This window comes from Palaemon carinicauda, chromosome 21, assembly GCF_036898095.1.
Source record: "Palaemon carinicauda isolate YSFRI2023 chromosome 21, ASM3689809v2, whole genome shotgun sequence".
Taxonomy (NCBI): domain Eukaryota; kingdom Metazoa; phylum Arthropoda; class Malacostraca; order Decapoda; family Palaemonidae; genus Palaemon; species Palaemon carinicauda.
Genome location: NC_090745.1, coordinates 37,193,382 through 37,206,274, shown reverse-complemented (window position 1 = coordinate 37,206,274; position 12,893 = coordinate 37,193,382). Strand labels below are relative to the sequence as shown.

Genomic DNA, 12,893 nt, shown 5'->3' with positions numbered 1-12,893 from the left:
ACTTTCATATAAACGTCCTGGAACAGCTGGCGGTTCAGAGAGCGTGCATAAAATTCGTCCACCTTCTCTGGGGGAACACGGTGGCGCTAATGTGCGACAACGCCACTGAGGTAGCCTACGTGAAAAAGCAAGGATGGCTAAAGTCGAGGGAGCTGTGTGATCTCACGGCAAAGATCCTGGAATGGGCCGAAAAGGAACACATCGAGCTCACGGCCAGGTTCATTCCAGGGAATAGGAACGTCTTAGCCGATGGCCTCAGCAGGGTGGGTCAAGTAGTAGGGTCGGAGTGGTCCCTGCACCCGGAAGTGGCCCAGACAATCATCCTGAGATGGGGATCGCCGGTGATGGACCTCTTCGCCACAAAGTTAACGCCCAGCTCCTCGTGTTCTGTTCTCCAGTGCCAGACCCAACAGCGGCGTTTGAGGACGCCTTCCAACACACTTGGGACGGCCTCGATGTTTATGCCTTCCCTCTCTTCGGGACCCTCAGACAGGTCCTCAACAGTCAGACGTGCGAAGAACCTGCGGATGACTTTGGTAGCGCCCTGGTGGCCGGAGAGAGAGTGGTTCGCGGACCTAAAGGAACTGGCGGTCTTTCCACCCTGGCCGCTTCCGGACAGAGAAGACCTCCTCCATCAGCCCCACTTCGAGAAGTTTCCCGAAAACCCTCGGTCCCTCCGCCTACACGCGTGGAGCTTATCAAGTGTCTCCTGGGAAAGGAGGGATACTCGTCTAAGACCGCCACGAGGATGTCGGGATATCTGAGATGTCCTGGCAAATTACAGAAAACATTAAAGTCCCTGTAACATAGATATATAAAGTCTGATTTTGGTAATTTCAGGGTCCATACTTATGTTTTTGGGTTCAATCTATTATGAATGGAGCTGCTGCATTTGCATATACATTTATTTGTACATTCATATATTAACTTCTTTGCTTTTTTAGATACTTCTGAGCATTGCAAAAGTATTCTACTTACATCATTAAAATATTTAATTATACCAAGGTGTAGAGAAATTTTTCCCTGTGGGTATGTAAATTTAGCTCCTAGCCAAAAGTTGTGATTTGACAGCTATTTTGTCACACTCAGGGTCACAAGAGGGTTATGATAAGTTTTGTCAATCTTTAACATGTTTAATTTATTCAGTCATTGACCTGTTAGGAAGTTGCAATGTATTAGATAAGATATTATGAATTATTTAAGAACAAACCTTTTTGGCTGCCCTAAGAGAGATAGCAATATTTCCTCAAGTGTCCTGGTTAATCTGTTTTATAGTGATAATATTAATACAGATATTCTAATATCCTTAGGTGTTAAATGTTTTATGTATTTTTTGATAGATCCAAAGAAGTTGAGACCAGAAAAATTAACTGAGCGGTTGATGGAAAAGGCTGAAGAGGCACTAGCTGCCATTGAAAAAGCAATAAAACTGCGAAAGGTATGTTTTATTGTAAATTTACTTTTATCACTTAACTAATTTTTATTTGCAGTTTGTTAGTCTCTGGTACCTATTTTTAATTTTATGAATTATTTGTAAATATCCTATACCTTCACCATTTGGTAGTGTTTTGGATCTCATTTTAGGTTGCTGTAATGAGTGTGGTCTTCTCCTAAATTCAATATGATAAAACAAGTCTATAGCGTACAGGATGGTTCTACTATATTTATTTTGGCAATGATACGGAAAACTTTGTGTCCAATCAATTAGTTTAGCTTTCTCCCTTTTTTTAATAAGAATGTAACCAAAGGATAATGTAGCACACATACACACACACTATATATATATATATATATATATATATATATATATATATATATATATATATATATATATATATACAGTGAACCCTCGCTACTTCGCGGTTCGACCATCGCGGATTCACCACTTCGCGGGGTTTTTTTCATAACCCATATATATATACATATCGCGGATTTTCCGGAAATTTCGAAAATACCGCGATATCTGAAGACCCCAAATACGATATTTCGTTACCTGTAATTCCATTAATACTGTAATTAGTAATATCTGCTCTTACTGATTGTTCATTGCATTACATATGACATATTTTTCAATATTAAACTTAGCCGGTGATTATAATAGCTGCAACTCTGTTGCTCGACAGAAAACTCTAAGGTAAAGTTCGCCAGCGATCGCTACACAGGTTGCGGGTGTGCCCAACAGCGCCATCTGTCGTCCAGATAGCCAGTACTCAATGTAAACAAAGAACTCAATTTTCTCTCTGTCGTGCTCCCGACAAGACGTGCTTATTCGCTGTTGCTAAACTGGATTTGTTTTCACAACTAATTGGTGAAGTACACTATTCTAGTTTTGAGCTTTCGCTGTGCAGGCTTTCTCTTCGCAATTCCTTGAACTCTTTTTGATTACGGATTCTTTGTTGATGACTTTTTGATAGTTTTTGAATTCCCCTTTGACCAATTCAAAATGGCTGACCCTTCACAAGTCCCAAAATTTAGGAAGTGCAATGCTAGGGACTGTTCAAGGCGTCTTCCGAAGGCCTCTATCGACCCTCACACTGTTTGTTCCAATTGTCGGGATAAAACCTGTCAATTGGAAGATCGATGTGAGGAGTGCGTTGGGCTTTCGGAATTCGATTTTATCGAATTCCAAAAGTATACACGTAGGCTAGAGAGAGATAGAGTTAGGAGAAGTTCCTCTCGTTCTGTTGACATTTCCTCTCCTCATGCCCCACAACCTATTCCTTCCCCTGTAGTGGTTGCTCCTAATCCCCCTTCTGGCACTCAGGAACCTTCGATGGCTGATATGATGCGTGCCATCCAAGCTCTGGGTGAGAGAGTTGAGTCCCTGGCTAGTGACCGTAATCAGCTCATGGCGGATGTGAAGGAGCTGAAGTGTAAAAGTGCAGTGGGAAGTGTTAAAGTGAGTGATAGTGTTGTGGATAGTGTTGCGCTTGAGGGTTCGTCTGTTCGTGCCTGTCGTCCTCCTAGTCCGGGACCTCTTGCAAGCTCCCAAGTCCAGGGGAGAAGCAATGTCGTACGACAAATGGGTTCGAGAGGCTTTAATCAGCGAACAGACGTTCCCTCCGTGGTATCGGGCGTATCTACCCAAGATCGCCCCTGCCTAACAAAGACGAGAGAGCCCATTTATACCTCGTCTTCGGAAGGTGTTTCTCGAAAGAAACCATGGACCAAGGTCTCACGACCGTTAAAGCGCAAGTCGGTCCCTTCCGCGCAAGTCCAACGGCCCAGTTGTAGCCACTGGGTTAGTTCGGACTCGCTGCAGTCATCCGATGACTGCTCACCTCCTAAGAGAGGCAAAGCGGTACCGCTTCAGACTGTTACACCGTCTGTCGCCGCACCTGCTCCTGTAGACCCTTAGTGGTCTTTACTGCAAGACATGCAGTCTCAACTAACGTCGCTTATGCAGGACTTTCGTGCGGAGAAGGTTGCTGCCGCACTAGCTAGTGCAGCTCCTTGCCTACAACCACCCACACGATCGGTTGTGCGTCCTGGGGACGCTGAGGTAACCTTCTCACGCACTCCAGTTGAGAGAGTTCCGCCACCCATGCGTTCCAGTGTGATCTACCAGCCGCATGTTGACGTTCAGCGACGCACGGAGGTATCCGTTGACGTTCGGGAGGTTCAACAACCGTCAGAGTTGTTTTGTTTTGACGCGGTGCGTCAACCTCCGCAACCCAGTGTGGTTGCCACTGCTCACCCACATCGGTCTAGACAGTCTGGAGTAGACGCTGTGCGTCCCCGCGCTGCTATGGTTGTTGCCAGCTCACAGACTGGGCAGCAGTTCCATGACGTTGCGTCCGGCTCAGTCACGCATGCACCCGTGCGGCCGGACTCAGCCAACCAGCCGTTACCCACTCCGTTGCCGTTCCCTCATCAGTTATCGGATGAGGGACTTTCTGATGATGATGATGGTGCTGCACATGAAGATGAACCGCACTCAGAACTGGACGAGCCTAAGTCTACGCAACCCTCTTTGGACTTTAGGAAAGTTTTGGCCCTGTTCAAAGAGATGTTTCCGGACCAGTTTGTGTCTGTAGCTCCGCGTTCGCCTCCGTCAGAGTTTGTGTTAGGCATGCCGTCAACCACTCCTGCCTTTACTAGACTCGTCCTCGCACGCTCGTCCAAGAGAGCTTTGCGAGTGATTGGAGAATGGCTGCAGTCCAAAAAGAGTTTAGGGAAGACAGCTTTTACGTTTCCCCCTGCTAGACTCTCTTCTAGATCGAGTGTCTGGTATGCCACGGGAGAAGTTCTCGGCTTGGGAGTTCCTGCCTCTGCCCAGGGCGACTTCTCAAGTCTTGTAAACTCTCCCCGCCGCCTAGCCATGAGACGCTCGAAGATATGTTGGTCATCTTCGGACCTGGACCACCTTTTGAAAGGGATATTTAGAGCCTTCGAGGTATTTAACTTCTTAGACTGGTGTCTAGGAGCTCTAAGCAGAAAGATCTCTCCGACGGAGAAGGAGACTTCCTTGCTCATTATGTCCTGCATGGACAAGGCTGTACGTGATGGGTCTAATGAGCTTGCTGCATCCTTTGTGTCCGGAGTCCTTAAGAAGCGTGAAAACCTGTGTTCATTCCTTTCAGCTGGAGTTACACCATGCCAGAGATCCGAACTTCTGTTTGCTCCTCTTTCTAAGTGCCTTTTTCCAGAGGACCTAATTAAGGAGATTGCCGCTTCTTTGATACAGAAGGATACTCACGATCTTGTTGCGTCCTCTGCTCGCAAAGCCACCCCTTTGCCTACCTTGTCAGCTAGACCAAGGATGGACACTCCAGCGTCCCGTTTTATTCCGCCCTTTCGTGGCAGAGCCTCCAGCAGAGGAGGTGCTCGTGCCGAAGGGAGACGTGGAAAGAAGAAAGGAACCAAGTCCTTTAAGGGCAGAGTCTGACTGCCAACTTCTTCAGACAGCAGTGGGAGCCAGACTCAAGAACTTCTGGCAGACCTGGGAAAAGAGAGGCGCAGATGCACAATCTGTGAAGTTGCTCAGAGAGGGGTACAAGATCCCGTTTGTACGAAAACCACCTCTAGCAACGTCCCCCATCGATCTCTCTCCCAGGTACAGAGAGGAAGACAAGAGACGAGCATTGAAACAGGAAGTGTCTCTCTTACTAGAGAAGGGAGCGGTAGTCAAAGTCCTGGACCATCAAACCCCAGGATTCTACAACCGACTCTTCTTGGTGTCCAAGAAGACAGGAGGGTGGAGGCTGGTGCTAGACGTCAGTGCGCTGAATGTCTTTGTCACAAAGCAGACGTTCTCCATGGAGACCACAAAGTCGGTTCTAGCAGCGGTCAGAAGGGAAGACTGGATGGTCTCGTTAGACCTAAGGGACGCCTACTTCCACGTCCCCATCCACCCAGACTCCCAACCTTTTCTGAGATTCTTTTTCGAAAAGGTTGTCTACCAGTTTCAAGCCCTGTGCTTTGGCCTAAGCACAGCTCCTCTTGTGTTTACGAGGCTGATGAGGAATGTAGCCAAATTCCTTCATTTAGCGGACATCCGAGCCTCCCTCTATTTGGTCGACTGGCTTCTCAGAGCTTCTTCCAGTCGTCGCTGTCTGAAGGATCTAAAGTGGACTCTAGATCTGACCAAGGAATTGGGTCTCCTTGTCAATATGGAAAAGTCACAAGTGGTCCCATCCCAAACTATTGTGTATTTAGGGATGGAGATTCACAGTCTAGCTTTTCGGGCTTTTCCGTCGGCCCCCAGAACAAGCCAAGCCCAGTTATGCATCCAGAACATGCTGAAGAAGGAACGATGTTCAGTCAGGAAGTGGATGAGTCTGATAGGGACGCTATCATCCCTGGAACAGTTCGTAGCATTAGGAAGACTACACCTCCGTCCTCTTCAATATCACCTAGCATTTCACTGGAAAAAGGACAAGACGCTAGAAGCGGTCTCGATCCCCATTTCCGAGAAGATGAAGTCTTGCCTGACATGGTGGAAGGACAGTATCAGCCTCAGAGAGGGTCTGCCCCTGGCTGTTCAGACTCCCAACCACGTTCTCTTCTCGGACGCATCGGACGTAGGCTGGGGCGCGACATTAGACGGTCGGGAATGCTCGGGAATATGGAACTCGAGTCAAAGGACAATGCATATCAACTGCAAGGAGCTACTGGCAGTACATCTGGCCTTGAAAAGCTTCAGGTCTCTCCTTCAAGGCAAAGTGGTGGAGGTGAACTCGGACAACACCACGGCTTTGGCGTACATCTCCAAGCAAGGAGGGACCCACTCACTGACGTTGTACGAGATCGCAAGGGACCTCCTCACCTGGGCAAAAGGTCTAAACATATCGCTAGTTACGAGGTTCATCCAAGGCAACTTGAATGTCATGGCAGATTGTCTCAGTCGGAAGGGACAAATAATTCCAACAGAATGGACCCTCCACAAGGATGTATGCAAGAGTCTTTGGGCCACCTGGGGCCAGCCGACCATAGATCTCTTCGCAACCTCGATGACCAAGAGGCTCCCAATATATTGCTCACCAATCCCGGACCCAGCAGCAGTTCATATAGATGCCTTTCTCCTAGATTGGTCACATCTAGATCTATATGCATTCCCTCCGTTCAAGATTGTCAACAAGGTACTGCAGAAGTTCGCCTCTCACGAAGGGACAAGGTTGACGATAGTTGCTCCCCTCTGGCCCGCGAGAGAATGGTTCACCGAGGTACTTCGATGGCTAGTAGACGTTCCCAGAACGCTTCCCCTAAGGGTGGACCTTCTACGTCAGCCACACGTAAAGAATGTACACCAAGGCCTCCACGCTCTTCGTCTGACTGCCTTCAGACTATCGAAAGACTCTCGAGAGCTAGAGGCTTTTCGAAGGAGGCAGCCAGAGCGATTGCTAGAGCAAGGAGAACTTCCACCCTTAGAGTCTACCAATCGAAGTGGGAAGTCTTCCGAAACTGGTGCAAGTCAGTATCCGTATCCTCGACCAGTACCTCTGTAACTCAAATAGCTGACTTCCTCTTATATCTGAGGAAAGAACGATCTCTTTCAGCTCCCACTATCAAGGGTTACAGAAGCATGTTGGCATCAGTCTTCCGTCACAGAGGCTTAGATCTTTCCAACAATAAAGATCTACAGGACCTCCTTAAGTCTTTTGAGACCACGAAGGAGCGTCGTTTGGTTACACCTGGTTGGAATTTAGACGTGGTACTAAGATCCCTCATGTCAGACAGGTTCGAGCCGCTACAATCAGCCTCCCTGAAAGATCTCACCTTAAAGACTTTTCCTGGTTTGCTTAGCCACAGCTAAAAGAGTCAGTGAGATTCATGCCTTCAGCAAGAACATCGGTTTCTCATCTGAAACGGCTACATGTTCTCTACAACTTGGTTTTCTAGCCAAAAACGAGCTGCCTTCTCGACCTTGGCCAAAATCGTTCGATATTCCAAGCTTATCGAATATGGTTGGAAATGAACTTGAAAGAGTCTTATGCCCTGTGAGAGCTCTTAAGTTCTATTTAAAACGAACTAAACCTTTACGAGGCCCGTCTGAAGCTTTATGGTGTTCAGTTAAGAAACCATCTTTGCCTATGTCAAAGAATGCTTTATCCTATTTTATCAGACTGTTAATACGAGAAGCTCATTCCCATCTGAATGAGGAAGACCAAGCTTTGCTGAGGGTAAGGACACACGAAGTTAGAGCTGTCGTAACTTCCGTGGCCTTTAAACAAAATAGATCTCTGCGAAGTATAATGGACGCTACCTATTGGAGAAGCAAGTCAGTGTTTGCGTCTTTTTATCTTAAGGATGTCCAGTCTCTTAACGAGGACTGCTACACTCTGGGACCATTCGTAGCAGCGAGTGCAGTAGTGGGTGAGGGCTCAACCACTACAATTCCCTAATTCCATAACCTTTTTAATCTTTCTCTCGAAATGTTTGTTATTGTTGTTTTTGGGTTGTCCGGAAGGCTAAGAAGCCTTTCGCATCCTGGTTGATTTGGCGGGTGGTCAAAGTCATTTCTTGAGAAGCGCCTAGATTAGGGGTTTTGATGAGGTCCTGTTGTATGGGTTGCAACCCTTGATACTTCAGATCCTAGGGGTCGATCAGCATCCTGAGAGGATCGCGAGGCTCCGTAAGGAAGACGTACTTAAAAAGGCAGAGTAATTGTTCAAGTCGACTTCCTTACCAGGTACCTATTTATTTTGTTTTTGTTATTTTGATAACTTCTAAAATGAAATAAAAATTCTTAGCTCATAATAATGTAAACATATAATGCTGGTCTCTACCCACCCCCCTGGGTGTGAATCAGCTATTATAATCACCGGCTAAGTTTAATATTGAAAAATGTTATTTTTATAATAAAATAAATTTTTGAATATACTTACCCGGTGATTATAAATTAAAGGACCCTCCCTTCCTCCCCAATAGAGACGCAGTGGAACGAGGAGAAAATTGAGTTCTTTGTTTACATTGAGTACTGGGTATCTGGACGACAGATGGCGCTGTTGGGCACACCCGCAACCTGTGTAGCGATCGCTGACGAATTTTACCTTAGAGTTTTCTGTCGAGCAACAGAGTTGCAGCTATTATAATCACCGGGTAAGTATATTCAAAAATTTATTTTATTATAAAAATAACATAATTCAGCACAGAAAGAAATAAAACACGAAAAGAGAATGTGATCATACGATAATTCAGTACTGTATACAGTACGTAGTAAAATTAAATCGAACATGAAACGCAAATCAGATGCAGTCATACCATATTAGAATGGTGTAAGGCTGCTGATGGCTACTACTGTACTACAAATGTAATGGATGTGCTTCTTTTCCATGAATCTTTTGTATGTATACGTACGTAGTACTGCATCCAATAATATTCTTTGTTGCAAAAATCACATTTCGAATAAGTGTACGAGAGAGAGAGAGAGAGAGAGAGAGAGAGAGAGAGAGAGAGAGAGAGAGAGAGAGAGAGAGAGACACATCCTACAACAAAAGCGTAAAATAGCGTACGTAAAGCTGTATTATTATTATTGTTATTATTATTATTATTATTGTTGTTGTTGTTATTAAAATTATTATTGTTATTATTATCATTATTATTATTATTATTATTATTACAGTATCATTATTTATTATTATTATTATTATTATTATTATTATTACTGTACAGTATACGCAGGGTATCTTGTACTTTGAATTGGTAACCTACGTAGCATATAAGACGGGTTGTGATTGGTTCAAGCGCTGATAGATGACGAATCAGAACTCAAGTTTTGTTATCTAGCCTGTGATTGGTGTTTTGCCCGCATCTCCAACCCGCAGCATCTAGGTTTTCGCGGTCACTTTGTCTCCCGCCGTATCGCTGTGTAGATGTTGTTAAGTTATTGTGGACTTTAATCTGTGCTGTGCGTGACTGTTTTAAGTTGAACTTTTTGTTTAACTTTCTGTTAAACCCTACTGTACAATGCCTCCCAAGCGTTCTGCTTCTACTAAGGCTGGTAGTGAGCCTAAACGCCACCGAAGGATGATGACGATTGCTGAGAAGGTGACGCTTCTCGATATGTTAAAAGACAGTAGAAGTTACGCGGCCGCAGACCTCGAAGACAGTGAAACACAGGAAGAGATCCAAGAAATTGTCGAAGAAACGGGCTTAACATTAGAACGGCTTGCCAAGCTCTGCAAGCTTGTGAAGGAGGTGAAAGAAATGTTGCAAGAGTGGGACGAGGATATGGTTCGTTCTATGCAATTCTGCAACAAGATCAATGAACACTTGACTCCCTACAGGATGCTCTTAGAGCGAAAAAAGAAGCAGCGGCAGCAACTTCCGATCACAATGCCCTCGGAAGAAATTGAAGAAGTGTCCCAGGAAGAAGTTGAAGAGGTGTCCCAGGAAAAGACACCTCCGTCTGAAGAGACGTGAAATACTATCATTGGCTGCACAGTAGAAGACATCATCAGCTTCATCATCATCATTTCTACTGTGCAGCAAATTCATCGCCATCATCATTCAAGTTTTTCTTGAACTTCTTTCGTGGTGAGTACAGTAACAATCTTTATTTTTTACTTTAATATTCTAACATTTTAATATTTGTGCCTGTTTTAGTTTAGTACTGTATGCATTAAGTTAAAGGGAAGGTTTTAAAAGTCTGAAGAGTATACATGTTGTAACCTATCATATTTTTTTTTTTTTTAAATTTACATTTACGTACGTAAAACAATCTCTCTCTCTCTCTCTCTCTCTCTCTCTCTCTCTCTCTCTCTCTCTCTCTCTCTCTCTCTCTCTCTCTCTCTCGTAAATTGTTTTCCTGCTTTGCTACGTACAGTATGTACTGTATGATTTTATATAGATATGGTAAATAATATTTGTAATAATATATTTTCTAAAAGCTTTTACTGTAAATATCATTATTTATCACTTTCATCATGCGCGTTAAATGCCTTCTTTTATTTACTGAGCGTACTTTATGACGCCGTCGTTTCAGGCGGCGTCATAAAGAAAAACATTTCATTTGGAAGTCCTAAGAAAAATTAAGTAAAACATTGGTAATAACAAAATCAACATATTGTATAATCAATATAATCGATGCAAAAACTAACCTATACACAGATGTGTACAGTACACTATATGCGTTTGTTTCTTCATTATGATCAGAGAAACGTAAACAAAACATTGGTTGCCATTTTTTATCGTGCTTTTTGGCGTGTCTAGGAAACGCATGGGATAAAATCGCCTTTAATATTTGTGCCTGTTTTAGTTTAGGGTACTGTAGTACATGCATTAAATGTTCTGTACATTAAAGGGTAGTTTGTTAACAGTACTACGTACAAGGGAAGGTTTTAAAAGTCTGAATATACATGTTAAATAAATAGGTAAATATGGTGTCAATACTTCGCGGATTTTCACCTATCGCGGTCGGGTCTGGAACCTATCTACAGTACCGCGATAAACGAGGGTTCACTGTATATATATATATATATATATATATATATATATATATATATATATATATATATATATATATATATATATATATATATATATATATATATATATATATATATATATATATATATATATATATATATATATATATATATATATATATATATATATATATATATATATATATATATATATATACATATATATATATATATATATACATATATATATATATATATATATATATATATATATATATATATATATATATATATATATATATATATATATATATATATATATATATATATGCACATATATATAAATATATATATATACATATACACACACACACACATATATATATATATTCAAATAAGCCATGTATTTTAATACATTAAATTCTGGATTCTCTTAACAACTTTGGGATCAGAGCCCCAGGCGAAATCACTCAACTATAGTATCTGATCGACCGGGTTTCGAACCCTGATCCAGGATACTTGTATGACAGTAACCTTAACACTTAGCCATGAAGATCTTTCTTCTTGACTAAGTGGTGAGGTCACTGTCATACAAGTATCCTGGACCAGGTTTCGAAACCCGGCCGGGAAGATACTACTGTATAGTCTGTCTTTGAGTGATTTCGCCTGGGGCTCTGATCTCAAGGTCGTTAAGAGAATCCAGACTTTAATGTATTAAAATATATGGCTTATTTGAAATATGAAAAACACGTTTAAATGTGCAAAATTTATCATATATATAATATATATATATATATATATATATATATATATATATATATATATATGTATGTATATATACACACACACAGTTAGCGCAGGTTGTGATGTCCAAATTAATTTAGGACATCGCAAACTCCTCAAATATTCACCAGCTAAAAATCCAGTTTGTATGGCAAGAACGGGTTAAATGACTAACTGGCAACTTTCTTCCATTCCCCCTCACTCTCAAACCAGATAGAAAATCTTCCTCAGTTGCTGGGAAGCATTCGTAAGGAGAACATTTGCGACGGTTATGCTAAGAGTCCCCCTCAATTAATCTTCGTTTTTTTCGGCCATTAACTCTAGTAGTTTTGGATGAAGATGTCTAGGCCTCGAACTGATCATGATGACATTGTCAGGGTGATCGAGTGTCACCAATTAGGCATGAAAACCAAGGATATAGTAAATCAAACCAGAGTAAATGAGAGGCAAGTTAGACGGTTGGTTGCACGCTTCTTGGCAGGAGATGGTAGCCTCCAGTTTCCCCAACATGGAGGGGGGCTAAGAAGACGACTTCACCCTCGTATCATTCGGCTTCTGAAGAAAAATGTTGAAATGAACCCCTGTGTTACTGCCAAACAATTGAAGGAACAAAATTGTGAAGTTCTTGCTGACATATCAGTGCGAACGATACAAAAATGTTTGTCGGGGGAATTGAAATACAAGAAGGGCCCTGCTCGTAAGAAACCTTTCCTCACTAAACGCCACAGAGAAAATAGACAAAGATTTTGTAAGCAGCTTAGCCAATGGCCTGAGGAGGAACTCAGAAAAATCCTCTTCACAGATGAATCAACCTTTTACGTTTCTAATGCGACTGGCAAAAACGTTTGGCGTCGACCGGGATCTGATCCCTTGGACCCCAAATCCTCACTCCTACCACCAAATTTCCCGCCCATTTGATGGTTTTGGGGGGTGTGGGATATGGTGGAGTTACTGAGCTTGTGTTTCTACCCCCCAAGCAGACTGTGAACAAGGAGAGGTATCTCGAACTGCTTCGTTTGCATCTTGAGGATTTGTTTCACCGCACCGATACATCAATCTTTTAGCAGGATGGGGCCCCTGCTCATACAGCTAAGGTTGTTACCCGTTATTTCAGGGAAAATAACGTTAGTTTTATTGAAAAATGGCCTGGTAACTCCCCTGATATGTCTCCAATCGAGAACTTGTGGGCAATTCTCAAGGCTCGTATCCGGAATGAAGACACTTCCACTCTTGCTAAGCTAG

At 42.9% G+C, this 12,893-nt stretch overlaps 1 protein-coding gene across 1 annotated transcript in view; it reads left to right on the top strand.

Annotated features, from left to right (window-relative positions):
- LOC137615270 (protein mono-ADP-ribosyltransferase PARP3-like) overlaps nucleotides 1–12,893 on the top strand; it is a 352,885-nt gene that overhangs the window by 242,102 nt on the left and 97,890 nt on the right. The window contains exon 7 of the mRNA XM_068344998.1: nucleotides 1,341–1,438. Within this exon, the coding sequence (XP_068201099.1) occupies nucleotides 1,341–1,438 (98 nt within the window). The remainder of the gene's footprint in view (nucleotides 1–1,340; nucleotides 1,439–12,893) is intronic.